This window comes from Berghia stephanieae, chromosome 6 (assembly GCF_034508935.2).
Source record: "Berghia stephanieae isolate SIO BIC M18660-M18661 chromosome 6, UCSD_Bste_1.3, whole genome shotgun sequence".
In the NCBI taxonomy this organism is placed as follows: Eukaryota; Metazoa; Mollusca; class Gastropoda; order Nudibranchia; family Aeolidiidae; genus Berghia; species Berghia stephanieae.
In genome coordinates this window covers 41,141,083-41,161,082 of record NC_088365.1, presented here as the reverse complement: position 1 = coordinate 41,161,082, position 20,000 = coordinate 41,141,083, and the positions used below count along the sequence as shown (strand labels likewise).

Sequence of the window (20,000 nt, the reverse complement as noted above, 5' to 3'; positions counted from 1 at the left end):
AATGTGGAAGATGTGCGCTTTATAAGTAACTCATTTTATTTCTTTATTATTACCATTCATTAACATGTCACAGCTAGAACTTAAAGGCAATAGGATTCAACAGTCGTGACGTCACTTCCCTCGTAATGACGCATAGTAACTTAGTAACTGGTTCTAAACTACCGGAACAATGGCGGACGCCGTTATGAAATACTTCTCTGACGAGCATAAAAGTGTTTCCAGAGGAGAATAACATTATAAATCAGATCATGTTTTGACTTCTGTACATTCTGATCACATAACATGTGAAAAAGTTCTAGCCAACTTGAAGAATAAAATGGACCGATTTTCTTTGTTTAGAACCAAGCTGCTCGTTGCTGGGCGGACGTGACATCGGACTATTGAATCCTATTATTGCCTCCGAGTTTGGTGTGTCCGACATCTAGTTTTGCCTAAAATCTTATTTTATTCTACTCTCCTTATCCAGGGTGGTTTCAACGTGACACCAGCAGGTTATGGTCACATGACCCACATGCTAGCTGGATTGGCCAATGGGAGAGTTATTTTGGTCTTAGAGGTAAGTGGCGATGTCTAGCTGAAAATTGAGTTAAAAGACCAAGACTCGACTTGATAATGTAACTGTATTACTTTTGGGGCTTGGAGTTTGCATTCATTTTTGAGCATTTTAATTTTTTTAATTTTTTAATATTTTTTTTACCATGATACGAAATGATAAAGCTTGTGTGTGTAAACCGTGATGCCAACATTCCGGTTTCACCGGAAAAGAAATCCGGTCTGGAGTAAAAAAATTCTGGTTACGGGCAACTTCCGTCAAATTCCGGTGAGGTCAAATTGTTCCAAGGATATCCGCCCCCTCCCCATCATTACTGCCATTGCCAAAACAACCACCACCACATCATCATCATCACTACTACTACTACTACTACTACTACTACTACTACTACTACTACTACTACTACTACTACTACTACTACTACTACTACTACTACTACTACTACCGCCACCACTACATCATCATCACTACCATTACTACTACAACCACCACCTCATCATCATCTTCACTACCACCACTACTATAACCAACACCACCATATCATCATCACTACCGCTACTACAGCAACCACCACCACCACCACACCACATCATGCTAATCATTACCTCTACTACTACTACTACAACCACCACCATCACATCATCGTCAATACCACTACTACTACAACCACCAACACCACATTATTATCACTACCATTACTACTACCACCACCACAACATCAGCATCACTACCACTGCTACTACAACACCAGAACCACATCATCATCACTACAACTACAACAACCACCATCACCACATAATAATGGTATAGATTTAGAGTGCGCCAAACATCCCTTCATCAGGAGAAGTCTGGGCGCTTTCTGGAAAAACTCCCACCCTTAATGATTGATTAATCAATTCAGTGATGTAAGGTGCAAGTTCATCAATACATACCTTCAAATGGGATGTTGGTAAAGGGTCGAGCCTACATGATTTGCTAGGACTAGAGAGAATAGTTTTCTTTGTGTCATTTATTGAAATTTCTTTGAAAGACGTTAAGGGTTCACCATAACAAGAGGTATATTCTGCTTCTGTTTCGTCTGTGTCAAGTTCACTCCGTATCGTTATTTTATTCATGAAATACTCTATAAAGCAGTCCGCGAGTTGCTTGTCGTCAGTGTGGTGTGGCAGGCTTGTTTTGGTCCATTTGCCTAAAAGCTTATTTGAGATTTTATAAAAGTCCTTCGGACTTTTTATGTTATCAACTTTATCAAGATAGTAGATATGCTTTGCCTTAATTGTCACCTCTTTGAGTCTATGTTTGAATGATATGTAAGTTTCCTTATCAATTGTCAGGCCAGATTTTTTTTCCATTTCTTCTCCGCTTTTCTTTTCTCTTTCTTATACGTTTTACCTCCAAATTATACCACGGTGATTCTTTTATGATGTTCACAGATCTTGTCTTGAGAGGTGCGTGCGTATCCATAACACTAATAATTGCTTTATCAAAATTGTCAACAGTCACATCTTTCTCACAATGTGTATTTAGAGAGGTCCGCTTTAAATAGTTCTATGTCAATTTTCTTCAAATCTCTCGAAACAAGTATTTTTTTGGTTTTTGTGTCGTGTACTGTCCCCCCTCTGATGCCAAAAGATAATAAATGATGGTCTGAAATGCAAAGATCATCTACATTGATAGGTGTCGCTAGTTGCATGTCAACGCTGGTCAATACCCAGTCAATAATGTGTCCACACCGATGTGTCTTTTCATTGACATGATTTGTCATGTGGTGTGACGAAAGTAGTTTATTTATATTTCTTATATCCGGTGTGTCTCGATCAAAATGCAAATTGAAATCTCCAACAATAATATTTTTCTTTGACTTCATGTCAAGACGAAGAAGGAAGTCCTCGCATTTGTCAATAAATAGTGATGTTTTAAATCTATTTTTTGCACTGGGTGGTGGCCTCTTTCCAAAAAGGAGTAGGGATGATCTTAGACCAAAAATCAACCAAATTTTACAAAGGACACGTAGCAATCTCAGACAGAGTTTTGCTGGTTAAGCTAAGAGGACCTGTAGTTGACACCAATATTATTCAAGTTTATGCACCAACAGAAGAGGCGACAGATGCAGATATGACAGAGTTTTACCATTCACTAGACAAAGCAAAACGAATGTGTAAATCACAAGAAGTCCTTATGGTAATGGGGGACCTAAATGCTAAGATTGGCAGAGGCAGAGATGGTGACATAATCGGACCACATGGACTCGGAGACAGAAATGAACGAGGAAACATCTGGGCAGATTGGTGTAGAACAAATAAATTAATGATTTCAAACACCTGGGTTCAACAACACCCAAGAAGAACCTGGACATGGCAATCACCAGGGGACAGAGCAAGGAACCAGATAGACTTTATAGCAGTATCATCAAGATTCAGAAATGGCATATTAAATTGCAAAACCTATCCAGGCGCCGATGTAGACAGTGACCATGTCCCAGTTGTTTGTACAGTAAGGATAAAGTTTAAAGCTATTCAGAGAACAGCTGGTAGAATAAAGAGGGATTACAGGTTATGCAAAGACAATGGCATACAAACAAAAATGAGAGAAGAATTTGAAAATGCACTCATGATACAAACCCAAAAGTGAACCTGATAACGAAAAATGTGAAAAACAATTTGATATATTCCAAAAGTGTGTCAAAGCAACTGCAGAAAAGCATTTACCAATAGCTCAAATAAACAGCAAAAAGGAATGGATGACAAATGAAATTCTAAACCTATTTGAAGAAAGACGAAAATGCAACAGAGGGTCTGCAGAATACCAAACATTGAACAACCACATTAAATCCAAATGCATCGAGGCACACGAGAACTATCTAGACTGGAAATGCTGCGAAATCGAAAGAGAATACAAACCCAACCCTCAACAAGCTCACCAAAGAATAAAAGAACTATCAGGGAAAAGGAAAAGCAAAGCAGCAGGAAGTTGTATCCAAAACAAACAAGGGGAACTGCTATTTGAAGAACAACATATAGAAAGCCGATGGGTAGAATACATAGGCGAACTGTACAATGATCCAAATAGAAATGAACCACCACTGAAATTCAAAGAACCATTAAGCGGACCAAACATCACCAAAAGTGAAATTGAACATGCCATGGAACGAATGAGGGATGGTAAAGCAACAGGCCCTGATGAAATATCTGTAGAGGTATTAAAAAGCCTTGGAGATCTAGCAATTGATGAACTTCACATATTATTCAACAATATATACAATACTGGGAAAATTCCAGAAGATCTCTGTAACTCTATTTTCATAGCAATACCAAAGAAAGCAGGTGCAGTCAGATGCGAAAATTTTAGAACTATAAGTTTAATAAGCCACATCAACAAAATACTGTTGCGTATAATTATCAACAGGCTAAGGAATAAGATTAACCCCGAAATCGCAGAAGAACAATATGGATTCCAACCTGACAGAGGGACAAGGAACGCAATATACCTCCTCCGTGTTTTAAGTGAAAGAGCTATACAGGTTCAGACCCCACTATACCTCTGTTTTGTCGACTACAAAAAAGCTTTGATAGAGTACGCCACGAAGAAATACTAAAACAACTGCACTCCATTGGCGCTGATGAGAAAGACCTCAGACTCATGCAAACATTATACTACACCCAGCAGGCATCTATCAAAATCGGAAACTCTACAGGAAATTCCATTCCTATTAAAAAAGGAGTCCGTCAAGGGTGTGTTGCCTCACCAGATCTGTTTAATCTATACCAAGAAACAATCACGAGGGGCATAAATAATATGGAGGGAATAAAAGTAGGAGGTCACAACATAAATAATATAAGATACGCAGACGATACGGTACTCATTGCAACATCAGAAATCCAACTTCAAAAGATTGTTGACAAAGTGGTAGTAGATAGTGAAGCCAAGGGAATGGAAGTGAATATCACCAAAACGGAATGCATGGTAATACAGAAAAACCCCGAAAACAACAACACCTGCAATATAACGATTCACGGCGAGCAACTTACCAACGTAGAAAGTTTTAAATATCTAGGTTCAATAGTGACAACAGATGGAAGATGTAACCGAGACATACGAGCAAGAATAACTCAAGCCAAACAGGCCTTCATGGACCTGGGAAACATTTTGAAAAACAAACAGATGTCGTTCGGGATTAGATTCCGAGTCTTGAAGTGCTACGTGTGGCCAATCTTGTTATACGGATGCGAAAGCTGGACTACAAATGCAGAAACACAAAAGAACATTGAAGCTTTTGAAATGTGGTGCTTGAGAAGGATGCAGAGAATATCGTATACTGCACACAAAACGAACGAAGAAGTGCTAAAACAAACATACCAACAAAGGAAACTAATGCCCTTAATAGTGGATCGACAACTATCCTTTTTCGGACACATAGTAAGGAAAGATAAGAATGAATACCTGGCAAGTTGTGGAAAAATACCTGGTAAACGCGCCCGGGGGAGACAAAGAAAAACACTCATAGACCAACTGAAGGGCTTCACTAACCTAACAATCCAAGAGCTGTTTGAAAAAGCAAGAGACAGGGAGGAATGGAGAGAGATAATTCATGCAGTATCCGAAGCCTGGACCAGGCATGGAACCTAGAAGAAGAAGAAGGTGGCCTATATATTGAATGAAGCTTGACTGAGTCATGTTTAAAATCAATGACCATTCCTACCGAAAAATTGTTGACATCATGATTAAATCTAATGGTCAAATTTGACCTATAGACCACTGCAATTCCTCCCCCTCTCCTTCCTTTTCTCGGAAATGACTGAGTTGTATGTATGAGTGGTGTTAAATCCGACACAATTGCTTCATCCCCATTCTCCCTTAACCATGTTTCAATTATTATAAGAATGTCAATAGATCTCTCCTCAATCATATGTTTAATGTCTTATGTTTTATTGCGGCAAGACTGGGCGTTTATTGTCGCCACTTTTAAAATTGGAAGTGATTTCTTTTCACTCATAAGTGGTATAATTGTCTGTGTGGTAGGTGGCCGTGGTGTTTTATTTTGAGGGGTGGGCCGAAGGCCACACTGTTTTGGGATGGCCTTTGTTTTCGTATCTCTCCTCGACTCAATCGATGTTTCGGTTCACTTGTTTCAACACGGTGTTTGTATTCGCTTTCATAATCATAACAATAATTATCACTTTCATGGTGTAAAATGTATTCAAGACAATCGTTGCTTTTCGTAAGACTTGTCATCCCGGTGGACTGTATGGTGACGTGTGTTTCATTTTCTAGATTCAGAATACTGGGCATCGATGTTAGAGCACAGTGAACACTTGTAGTAAAATAAATAAACAACTTTGTTCATAAAATAAAAAACTTGAAATTATTAAAATTTAGCATAAAATTCACGAATGATACACAAGTCCTTTGATAAAAATAAGAAATAATTATATCACTCAGAAGACTATAACGTCACAATTCGATTGGTATAAAAATCCAGAATTGAAAATGTGAATAAACGCTAAAATAAATAGAAAACACAGAGCAATTTGAAACGTGTCAGCCTGCAAAGCGTGTTACAATATATCATCATCATCATCATCATCATCATCATCATCATCATCATCATCATCATCATCATCATCATCATCATCATCACAACCACTACTATTACAACAACCACCAACATTTCATCATTACTACCACTACTACCACAACTACCACCACTACATCATCATCATTACCACTACTACTACAACCTTGACCACGTCATCATCATCATCATCATCATCATCATCATCATCATCATCATCATCATCATCATAATCATTACCGCCACTACCACATCATAATCACTACCACTACTACTCCAACCATAACCACATCATCATCATCAGTACCACTACTACTACAACCACGAACACCACATCATTATCACTACCACTACTAATACCACCACCAAAACATTAACATCACGACAACCGCTACTACACCACCATCATCACATCATCCTCACTACCACTACTACAACAACCACCACCACATCATCATCATCATCATCATCATCATCATCATCATCATCTTCATCATCATCATCATCATCATCATCATCATCATCATCATCATCATCATCATCATCATCATCAATACCATTACTACTACAACCACCGCCACCAAATCATCATCACTGCCACTACTACTACTACAACCACCACCAACACATCATCACTACTACTACTACTACTACTACTACTACTACTACTACTACTACTACTACTACTACTACTACTACTACTACTACTACTACTACTTCTTCTTCTACTACTACTACTACTACTACTACTACTACTACTACTACTACTTCTACTACTACTACTATTACTACTACTACTACTACTACTACTACTACTACTACTACTACTACTACTACTACTACTACTACTACTACTACTGCTACTACTACAACCACTACCACCACCACCAGCACATCATCATCACTAAAACTACTACTACAACCACCACCACCACATCATCATCACTAACCCTATTACTACACCACCACCACAACATCAGCATCATTACCACTACTATTCTCAAACGTCTTGAAATTACTTATGGCGTGTCTGGTGCAGCGCTTGATTGGTTTAGGTCATATTTGTTTAATCGTAAACAGATTATTTTATAGACCCAATGAATATTCATATGGCCTTGCCCGAGAAAGCGTCCCTGCACATGCGCAATCACTTAAAAAGTGAACCTTGCAAAGCAATCATCGTGTTTTTAATGCTCTTGGATTTAAAATTAATTACCTACTTATATTGATGCAATTGTTATTGAAAATATATTATTTTGTGCTTAAATTATCATGTGATGATTCGTGGATTATGATTTTATTCTTCAATTATTAAGATATTAAGGGGATTGTTATCGATTTCATTTTATATCGTGAGTGATTTCGCTATTGCACTTATTAATTAAGACAATGGCGTCGGACGTCCCACTGACCCAATTCCATAACAGGACGGTGTGTAACAATGAAACCAAAAATAACAGTGATGACGGTGAAAATAGGAGTGACTGTGATGTGTCTAGTAAGACTGAAGGTAGGAAGAAGGGCGAGCCTTCCAAAGTAAAGAGAAGTAAAAAATCTGATAATGGTGGCGACGGCGAACTTTCAGAAATTAAACAACAACTTGATAAGCTCATGGCGATCCTTCCGGTTGTCACGGAGTTTTAAAAATGCATACGATAAGGAGATGACAGAATGTGACACGCTGAATGACTACGAAACAATTAACAATGTTAATGATGGACAAGAAGACGGTGAAGTGCCAGAAGCACAAACGTCTTCATCAATCTCCTATTTTAAAGATGTATCAGGTACAAAGGAAATTGAAGGGCCTCTAATTAACGAGGACCTAGCAAAGGGAATTAATAATATCCTGGGCAACGGAATGCAAATATCGGATAGGGACCAACTATTTCAAAAATATATATAACCTACAAATTGTGGCAGAATGGAGACTCTTACTTGTAATCCAGAAATTTTTAAGATGGTCCAAAAAGAAACTAGACAAACTGACTCGAGTATTCAAAAAATACAAACAACACTCATGAAAAGCTTATGCGCCATGACGATGTGTTTCGAAAAACTGACCAAAATAAATATAGTGTCAGTCTGTCAACAGGATATAGACTCCATCACTAATTCCTGTGCAGATTCCGCGGCCAGACGGATCACACAGCCTGGATTAACATAGACGACAGAATTTTAAATCTGAAGTAAAATTGGAATTCTCGTCATTGTGTTCTGAGCAGTATCCGTGCGAGGACTCTCTTTTTGGAAAACAATTGACAGAGAAAGTCAAAGATGTCTCGGAAACCCTGAAGGTTTCTCAAAGAGTCAATCGTGTCAAACCATACCAAAGACATCAAAACAAGCCGTTCTTTTTAAAGAAAAGGTTATCTTTTTTAGACGGGAAAAACCCTGTGTACAACAACAGGGGAAAACATTACAAAAACAACTACAACAACAAATACCAGAACTTCAGCAACAAAACTCGACAACAGGGTCGTCGCAACAAACCATATAAAATGTAAGTGAAGGAAACGATTTAGCTTTAGGTGGTCGAACAAGACATTTTATTCATAATTGGGAAAAAAATCACAGAAGACAAAATAATCTTACAATGTGTCAAAGGCTGTAAAATCCAATTAATTTCTCCACCAATTCAAAATAAAATTCCCCATCAATTGAAATTTAATCCACAGGAAACCATAGCATTAAGGGCTATAATTGGAGAATTATTGAAACAAGAAGTAATTGAGGAAAGCACTGTTGAAGAGGGAGATTACATGAATAATATTTTATTAAGAGAGATAAGATCGAATAACAACACATACAGACCCATTCTTAATCTCAAATGCTTGAATAAAAATTTTGTTAAATTTACTCACTTCAAGATGGAGGGACTAACTACGTGCCTTAATCTCATGCAACAAAATTGCTACATGGCATGTATTGATATATCCAATGCTTTTCATAGCATCCCAATGCACCCCGATTTTACAAAATACTTAAAATTTATGTTTGAGGGTCAAGTTTATAAATATATGGTTTTGCCTCAGGGGTTTCGAGATAGCCCAAGATTGTTTACCAAAATTTTAAAACCAGTGTTAGGTTTTTTGAGACAAAGAGGTTTTTTGTCTAGTGTGTACATTGATGATTTCTATCTACAATGCTCTTATCATAAAGCATGTCAGGAAAACGTTATAATTACGAAGCAACTTCTGACTTCGTTAGGTTTTGAACTCTCTGATAAATCTATATATGAACCTACGCAAAAGCTATTACATTTAGGTTTCATTCTAGATTCGACACTGATGAAAATAAGTTTAGGTGAGGATAAAAGAAATCATATCATCCATATGTCAAAGAATGTGATCAGTCATACCTCCCTTACAGTAAGGGAATTAGCAAGATTAATTGGAGTCTTTGTGGCTAGTTTCCCAGCGGTTGAATATGGTCCGCTATATTATAGAGAATTGGAAATGCTTAAAATCAAATCATTAGAGAAAAATTATAATTTTAATAACTTTACCACTCTTAATGAAGAATGTGTACAAGAAATACAATGGTGGATTAAAGAGGGAGTTTATAGTGGGAAAAATATTTCTCATGGTAATGCAGATACCACTATTCAAACAATCGCATCTAGTTATGCATGGGGGGCAGTTTTCAATGATAGAAATACACACGGCATGTGGACAGAGGAGGAGTCCAACTCCACATAAATGTTCTCGAAATCAAAGCAGGGTTGCTGGGTATTCAGTCCCTATGTGATTTTAAGAATTGTGATATACAGATCCAAATGGATAATCAGACTGCCGTTTCATACATTAATAATCTTGGGGGTACACATTCTAGACTTGTTAACTATTATACTAAACAAATCATCTTGTGGTGTAAAGAAAGAGGAATCTGGTTGTCTGCTTGTCATATAGCTGGAAAATCAAATATAGCCGATTCACACAGTAGGAAAGTTAGAATTCATACAGAATGGAAATTACACCCAGAAGTTTTTGATAGGTTATGTGAGAAATTTGGATGCCCTGAAATAGATCTGTTTGCTTCTCGTGAAAACAGACAATTACCTATATATATGTCCTTCTATCCCGATCATGAAGCCTGCGCCGTTAACTCATTTCAACATACATGGGATACTTACGGATATATCTTCCCACCATTTAATCTTATCTCCAGGATTCTCAGGAAAATCCAAGAAGACCAAAGTACAAAGATATTGATGGTCGTGCCACATTGGACAATAGCTCATTGGTATCCAAAACTTATGGAAATTATGTGCCTTCCTCCTCTTTTTCTGAAGAAAGCCAAAAATGTGTTAATTTTACCACCAAACCACTCAGCAGTACATCCACTATACCCAAAACTCCAACTGATGGCATGTGTCTTATCAGGAACAATTTCAAAAGACAAGGGTTGTCCCGACGAGTTGTCAAGACTTTAATGAAAGGCTGGAGACCAAATACCGTTAAACAATACAATGTTTACCTTAAGAAATGGATTGAATTTTTTTTCTGATAAACAGTGGGATGTCGAGGAAATTAGTGTTTCACACTGTCTAGAATTTTTATAACAACAAGATATGAAGTGAATAGAAAAGTGCCAGAAGACAATAGAGAATGAAAATTTTTCGCGGCGGTGGTGGGGTTTGAACCTGCGACCTTATTGGTACGACAACTCCGCCTGGCAGGTGAGAGCGTGGCTCTACCGTGTGAGCTATCCACGAACACAAAAATATTCGTTTCAAACTCAAAGTCATTACTAGATCCCTCTCTCACCCACTTCTTGAGACCGCCGATTCGTTCGTACACCACCATCGCGAATAATTTTGACCAGCAGTTAAGCGTAATAGCCAATATTCTCAACACAAACATATAACATAGAAACGATTGAGACATTGAGTATGCTCCGGTGTATGGGGTGAATTTTTAATTCAGAAAAGTGAGTGGAGCAGGCACTTATGTTGGTAACAACAAGATATGAAGTGAATAGAAAAGTGCCAGAAGACAATAGAGAATGAAAATTTTTTCGCGGCGGTGGTGGGGTTTGAACCTGCGACCTTATTGGTACGACAACTCCGCCTGGCAGGTGAGAGCGTGGCTCTACCGTGTGAGCTATCCACGAACACAAAAATATTCGTTTCAAACTCAAAGTCATTACTAGATCCCTCTCTCACCCACTTCTTGAGACCGCCGATTCGTTCGTACACCACCATCGCGAATAATTTTGACCAGCAGTTAAGCTTAATAGCCAATATTCTCAACACAAACATATAACATAGAAACGATTGAGACATTGAGTATGCTCCGGTGTATGGGGTGAATTTTTAATTCAGAAAAGTGAGTGGAGCAGGCACTTATGTTGGTAACAACAAGATATGAAGTGAATAGAAAAGTGCCAGAAGACAATAGAGAATGAAAATTTTTCGCGGCGGTGGTGGGGTTTGAACCTGCGACCTTATTGGTACGACAACTCCGCCTGGCAGGTGAGAGCGTGGCTCTACCGTGTGAGCTATCCACGAACACAAAAATATTCGTTTCAAACTCAAAGTCATTACTAGATCCCTCTCTCACCCACTTCTTGAGACCGCCGATTCGTTCGTACACCACCATCGCGAATAATTTTGACCAGCAGTTAAGCTTAATAGCCAATATTCTCAACACAAACATATAACATAGAAACGATTGAGACATTGAGTATGCTCCGGTGTATGGGGTGAATTTTTAATTCAGAAAAGTGAGTGGAGCAGGCACTTATGTTGGTAACAACAAGATATGAAGTGAATAGAAAAGTGCCAGAAGACAATAGAGAATGAAAATTTTTCGCGGCGGTGGTGGGGTTTGAACCTGCGACCTTATTGGTACGACAACTCCGCCTGGCAGGTGAGAGCGTGGCTCTACCGTGTGAGCTATCCACGAACACAAAAATATTCGTTTCAAACTCAAAGTCATTACTAGATCCCTCTCTCACCCACTTCTTGAGACCGCCGATTCGTTCGTACACCACCATCGCGAATAATTTTGACCAGCAGTTAAGCTTAATAGCCAATATTCTCAACACAAACATATAACATAGAAACGATTGAGACATTGAGTATGCTCCGGTGTATGGGTGAATTTTTAATTCAGAAAAGTGAGTGGAGCAGGCACTTATGTTGGTAACAACAAGATATGAAGTGAATAGAAAAGTGCCAGAAGACAATAGAGAATGAAAATTTTTCTCGGCGGTGGTGGGTTTGAACCTGCGACCTTATTGGTACGACAACTCCGCCTGGCAGGTGAGAGCGTGGCTCTACCGTGTGAGCTATCCACGAACACAAAAATATTCGTTTCAAACTCAAAGTCATTACTAGATCCCTCTCTCACCCACTTCTTGAGACCGCCGATTCGTTCGTACACCACCATCGCGAATAATTTTGACCAGCAGTTAAGCTTAATAGCCAATATTCTCAACACAAACATATAACATAGAAACGATTGAGACATTGAGTATGCTCCGGTGTATGGGGTGAATTTTTAATTCAGAAAAGTGAGTGGAGCAGGCACTTATGTTGGTAACAACAAGATATGAAGTGAATAGAAAAGTGCCAGAAGACAATAGAGAATGAAAATTTTTCGCGGCGGTGGTGGGGTTTGAACCTGCGACCTTATTGGTACGACAACTCCGCCTGGCAGGTGAAAAAAAAATTTCATTCTCTATTGTCTTCTGGCACTTTTCTATTCACTTCATATCTTGTTGTTACCAACATAAGTGCCTGCTCCACTCACTTTTCTGAATTAAAAATTCACCCCATACACCGGAGCATACTCAATGTCTCAATCGTTTCTATGTTATATGTTTGTGTTGAGAATATTGGCTATTAAGCTTAACTGCTGGTCAAAATTATTCGCGATGGTGGTGTACGAACGAATCGGCGGTCTCAAGAAGTGGGTGAGAGAGGGATCTAGTAATGACTTTGAGTTTGAAACGAATATTTTTGTGTTCGTGGATAGCTCACACGGTAGAGCCACGCTCTCACCTGCCAGGCGGAGTTGTCGTACCAATAAGGTCGCAGGTTCAAACCCCACCACCGCCGCGAAAAATTTTCATTCTCTATTGTCTTCTGGCACTTTTCTATTCACTTCATATCTAGAATTTTTATAACACCTTTCTAAAAAGGACTTTGTTATAGTGCAGTTAATACTGCTCGTTCTGCATTATCTTGCATTTTCGAGCAACCTTCCATCGGAGATGATAACAAAATAAAACGTTTGATGAGAAGTATTTTCTTGGCTCACCCAAGCAAACCAAGATACACCAAAATTTGGGACGTTTCAATATTGTTAATTTTTTTGGAAAAATGCTCACCTTGTAAGGAATTAACTTTACAAATGCTCACTTTCAAATTAGTCACATTATGTGCCTTAGTCACTGACAAAGATGCCAAACCATTCACTCGTTAAATTTAGAAGAGTGTCATATTACACAAACTCGGGCCATCTTTCATGTTTCTAAATTATTGAAACATAATACCCCGAAAAATAATGAAAATTCCATAGTATTACCGGGATACCTATCTAATAAACGATTATGTGTTGTAACATATTTGCGAGAATATATAAAACGAACTAAACCTTTTAGAAATTCATCTCAACTGTTTTTGAGTTATGCATGTCCACATAAACCGGTGACTAAGGAAACAATCGGTCGATGGATTAAATTGACTCTTATGAAGTCGGGAATAAATACAAAAATATTCAAAGCACACAGCACCAGGGCTGCGAGCACGTCAGCTATTACTAAAGATGTAGATATTTCTGTCATACTTAAGGCAGCAGCATGGTCTGGTCAGAAGACGTTTGCTAAATTCTACAATAAACCAATTGTAAAAGATGATGGAACTGCATTTGGGAAAGCAGTGTTACGGAAAGCACGTTGATGTGAGTAATTTATCCTTATTATGAACATAATTATCAGTGTCTGGATTTAACAACAGGCTGATAATGAAAACATCAATGACCAATTACAGTAATTTTTTTTTACTGAATTCATAATTTGGCACCTTGTTACTCAGTGTCTGGCTGAATCACAGACTGAGTTATATTTAATACCTCATTGACAATCTATGCAGTGTCTGGCTTAGGACACAGGCTGCAAATAGATTAAACATGATTAACCTGTGTCTGAATTTAGGCACAGAGTTATGAATGTATATCATAACTATCTATGCAATGTCTGGCTTAGGACACAGGCTGCAATAGTTTTGAAAAACTTTTTACATACCGAATGAAAGTAGATATGGAACCTCATGGCTTAGAACATCGTTCCTTTTATCATAGGTTTTAACGTTTTAATATAGCATAATGAAAGAATATGCTTATAATTGTGTATGTCCGTTTATATATTGGATCGCTACAATAGCTATTACGGCTTTAAAGTCTCGGGCAAGGCCATATGAATATTCATTGGGTCTATAAAATTAGAAAATTAAACGAGACTTACCTGTAAGTTGAAGTTTGATTGGAATTTTATAGACCCAAGAATATTCTTAGGCCTTGACCACCCTTCCCAATTTTATCCCACCCCATGAATGTATACATTTTTTTGCAAAATTGCAAATCAATTTGAGGTCTTTTAATTAGATAGTTGATGGTAACAGCTATTGTAGCCTATTAGCTTTATATAGTGATTGCGCATGAGCAGGGACGCTTTCTCGGTCAAGGCCTAAGAATATTCTTGGGTCTATAAAATTCCAATCAAACTTCAACTTACAGGTAAGTCTCGTTTAATTTTCTAATTACGGTGGATGAATATAGATCTGAGGAACTCTTTCTTGATTGTGGGGTTCCCCAGGATTCAGTACTTGGACCCGTTCTTTTTGTCTGTACGTTGGCCCTCTGTCTAAAATCATCAGAAGTTTCAGTCTGTCTTACCATCAATACGCTGATGATACGCAATTGTACTGCGTTTCCAATACGAGAAATTTACAAGAAGTATCAGCCAATAGTAAAAATTGTATCCAAAGTGTTAAGAAATGGATGATGAGAACAGACTGAAACTGAATGATGATAAGACGGAGGTGCTGTATGTGGGGAACAGGAAGTGGAAAAGTGAAACAGATTTGAAGTTGGGGGATGCCTCCATTCAAATGGTTGACAAAGTGAAAAACCTTGGTACATTCTTAGACTCTGGACTGTCGGTGGAGCATCAGGTTAATAATTTGGTTAGATCTCTCTTATTCCAACTAAAACAGATTGCTTCGATTAGACGGTTCATATCTGAGGATGTGATCAAGCACCTGATTGTGTCCCTCGTACTATCGAAATTGGATTATTGTAATGCTCTGTTGTTTGGCGTTTCGCAATACAATTTGAGACGTCTTCAGATTGTCCAAAACAGCGCTGCCAGACTAGTATTCATGAAGCGTAGGTGGACTCTGCCGGACCTCTACTTCATGACCTGCATTGGCTGCCTGTTGAGAAAAGGATTAAATTCAAAGCTTGTGTTTTAGTGTATCGTTGTCTTGAAGGTACTGCCCCTTCCTACCTTTCGGAACTAATTGAAAGATATTCAAAACCCCGCCCCTTACGTTCTGCCAGTGATTCCACAAAACTAGTTGTCCCTCGAATTCGGAAAATGCTGGAATGAGATCCTTTTCTCATTTTGGACCCTCTATTTGGAACACCTTACCGCAGAGCATTCGTGAAAAAGAGTCTTTGTCTATTTTTAAACGTTCGCTTAAAACATATCTTTCGATTTTAGTAGATGGTATGAGAAGCAAGATAGGTTTGGTTTGTGTTGTGTATTGTGTGTTGTGTGTCTGTGTGTGTGTGTGTGCTTGTGTGTGTGCTTGTGTGTGTAAATGATTATGTTTCAGCCAAAGTAATTTGTAATTTAAGCGCTTAGAGTCTCGGAGTTATAGCGCTATATAAGTTTTTAGCATTATTATTATTATTACTATTACAACCATCACCACCACACCATCATCACTACCATTACTACTATAACCACCAACACCACGTCATCCTCACTACCATCAGTACTACAATCACTACCATTATGTTTTGGAGCTTTATTTCATTTAAAATAAGGAAACTTTGGGATTGTATTTGGCGTTGTGTTTACCTATCTTAAATCTCTCCTTACAGATCATTTTCAGTATTTTCCCAAAATGGCAGGCTTACCTAGCAGAAAAATGGATTGTTTAAACTCAAAAAAACTCTCTACAAAACAACTTTATGTTCTTAGTAATCAAACAAAGATCATTCTTCAAAGTTTGTGATGTACAAAATAAATCTGTATAAGACAAAATGTATATTGTGTCGTAACAAATGTGACGATTTTGCTGCAGGTGGTAAGGAGAGGGTTAATATAGTTCTAATCAGTTGTTTGTGACGCGGTATTCCAGATCAAAATCCAAATTGCTTTATGCAGTTATCTAGGAATGTTTATCTCAAACTTTGGGTTGATAAATTCACAAAAGAGAAAAAATTTATTTTAAAATCTTAAAAAATAAAAAAGTTATGACGTTTTGAAATCGCGAAATAAAGTACACTCTTGCGCAATGCAAAATATGCTACTTTTGAGACCTCACTGTAAAAAAAAGTAAACATCTAAGAACTGAAGGGATCACCTTTACAGAAAGCCTACTACCCATACTCTTGGTCTAATATTTTTCAGAGCCTTAAGGAACATAGTTGAAGAGTTATCGAGCCCCTAAAACTGAAATTTTGCTATTTTGCACAATCAAGGGAAGTAATCACTTTTTCGACAAATTTAGCAATTTTCAAAAATTCATAAAAATATAACCAACAGTAGTAGAAAGCTCAAATATTACCTCTAAATAAACAGAAAATCAAAGACTTCCATTGAACTTTACCACCTAACGAAATGAAATAAACAAACTTTTGAAATGAAATGAAATTTGGGGGCTATTATCGACAAATATCAAAATTCTGCGATTTTCAAAAAGTCATAAGAAACTATTTAACCTCCACACAGTAACCTTTGTAAGCTTAAAAGAATCACAAAATGTTAAACTATTAATAGATATAGCATATATGCAGTCATACTGCAGCCAGTAACTGTGAGATCAATTAAAATCACAGTCAATAGCGGTCAACCAGATAAAATTATCGAACCAAAGAAAAAAGGAAATAATGGTAAGATCAAGTCAAAATAGAGGTTTAATATCAAATGTACCATATAAGAACAATAATTAAATCTCCCACATCCTGTTAAATGGTTTCCTTCAACCGCTGATAAGTCCTTGCAATAACTACCTTCACAGCAACAATCCAAAGCCGAACTCTTGAAGAAGAGGATACCTTGGATTACATAGACAAGTCTGCACTATCTTCAGCAAACTTTTTATCATGTAGAAAAGGTTGATGAGGTAATAGTAATGAGCCCGTAGGTCACTGACAATGGTGACAACTTAGACGATGGCACATGTAGATGTCAATTAAGCTTTGGGACCATCATCCTGTCGCTGGACATTAAGGCATTGCCATCCTATTGTTGAATTGCATCGCTCAGCAGACCGAGTGAGTGTACCTGAGTAAATGGATGGTAGAAGGATGATTCAAGATGATGTTTTGAAAAGACATCAAAGTTGACTATTCTATATGAACAAAGAGTATTTGACAAGGAGGAAAAAGCTCCATTCATGAATGCATCTGTCTTTCTCTACGGATGACATGCTCTGAAAGGCGTTTCAGCGACGAACAAGATCCTCAATCTCAAGAGATGTAAGAAAATCAGATATGGACCATGTCGAGAATGCATCAGCGAATCTTTTGAAGAGGTCAATGAGGGGATGAGGAACACCACGGCTTGGTCTGAAAAAAAAAGTATGGAACAAAGCAACAAATTGCAGAGGCTTAACTAAGTGGACAGCTGAAGAATATTCCACCATGACTGCTTCAAGAGCAAAGCAAAGAATATGAAGGATAAAGCATGCAAGGGATATTAAGAAGGATGGTGCTAAATTAAAGGCTTGTTACTTTACCAATAATAAACATAAATTTGAAAATTCTGAACAAAAATAATAAATTCCATAGGTACTGGTTGTTTGTATGGAGAGAAAGGGTGGTGGTGGTGGGGGGGGGGGGGGGGAAGGCTAAGGGAGGTAGGAGTAGGAGAGAAAGAGAATGCGTGTTTGTATGTAGTCGCGTGTGTGATGGAGAGAAAGTGAGAAAGATAGAGAGAATGAGAGAGATCAAGATCCTATCTACTCATATTCATATGAGCATCTAACAACATCGTTGACAAAGGTTGACAAAGGTCAGTTCACATCCATTCATAGCGGGGACACTCACTGACTGATAATAAACTGTCATGAAAACAATTAAGAACATGAAAGCTGAAAATTGATGCTAAACTTCTACCAATCTTTATAATTGATCTGGAGATAAAAAATAGTAATTTAATTGAAGCAACAAATAAGTTCAGGAGTGTGCATATTCCCCGTTCATTGATAAACAAACGCACATTGGCTGGGGGCCGCCATCTTGGATTTTTTATGCTGTTGTTGCTAGGCCGTGTTTGAAGAAAGATTAAAACATAATTGTTGACTTTTAAGTCATCAAATGTCCTAAAAGTGTTGAATTAACTTTATATTATTTGATATCATGAAAAAACAATTTGAGATTTCATGATGTTAAAAAATGTATAGACGCCCGATCTGACATGGGATTTCAAAATGAGGTCATGAAAGTTCACATATCCAAGTCAGCGGGTGATAGAAAATCATCATTTAAAAAAAAAGAATTAAATGCAAAATTGATTTATTAAAAACGAAATTAAAACACTTACCTTGAGATTCTTGTAAACAATCTATTGAAATAATATCCATTTTAAGAATCATCGAAGAACACAGACACTTCACTTAACTGAGACAGTGAGAAAACGATGTCACTACGCCGGAATCGGAAGTGAAAAATGGAATTTTGGACATTTGGAGCTCGCGCGTTTAGCAGAAATCTCGGAAATCAACGAGATTAGGATATTATAGAAAAAAATAATTCCCAATTCTATTTTTGACTTTTTAAAGCTTGTTAAAAATTCATGAATTTTTGTCAATTTCAGGCATTTTTTCGTAAATAATTAGATTTTGAGGGTCTTAATGTAATCAAATCACGTCCTTATTGGTATCATCAGAAAGAACTTTTAATTACCTTTCTAATGATGCTATTTATAACACGATTCAACAAATGGTCTAGACGCGCCGACAGTTAAAAAATTGTTACCCATAAAATTTCGGTTATTCGCCGTGATAAAAAATGCATTACGTCATGCTCTTTGAAAGGGTCTAATAAATTATTTTTCGTGAGAAACATCATCAACTGTGACATTTCTTAAAAGAAGAATAGATAAACTTTTCAGTGATATAATTTTTATCCCTGTAACTTAAATAGAAATATAAATAGCTTCAAATGAAATTGGATGAAAATTAGAGATTTTCAGGTCCGTTACATAGAAATAGACCGGTCTGGAATACCTACATAATAATAATAATAATAATAATAATAATAATAATAATAATAATAATAATAATAATAATAATAATAATGATGATGATGATGATGATGATGATGATGATGATGATGATGATGATGATAATGCTAATAATAATAATATTAATAATAATAATAATAATAATAATAATAATAATAATAATAATAATAATAATAATGATGATGATGATGATGATGATGATGATGATGATGATGATGATGATGATGATAATAATATTAATAATAATAATAATAATAATAATAATAATAATAAATAATAATAATAATAATAATAATAATAATAATGATAATAATAATAATAATAATAATAAATAATAATAATAACACTGATAATAATAATAATAATGATGATAATAATAATAACAAT

General features: G+C 37.0%; 1 protein-coding gene across 4 annotated transcripts in view; it reads left to right on the top strand.

Moving 5' to 3' along the window:
• The window catches only part of LOC144975032 (protein deacetylase HDAC6-like), a 331,648-nt gene that overhangs the window by 103,307 nt on the left and 208,341 nt on the right, over positions 1 to 20,000 (top strand). For all 4 annotated transcript variants that reach the window (XM_078918681.1, XM_078918683.1, XM_078918680.1 and 1 more), the window contains one exon: positions 467 to 556. In XM_078918681.1, coding sequence (XP_078774807.1) covers positions 467 to 556 — 90 coding nt within the window. The remainder of the gene's footprint in view (positions 1 to 466; positions 557 to 20,000) is intronic.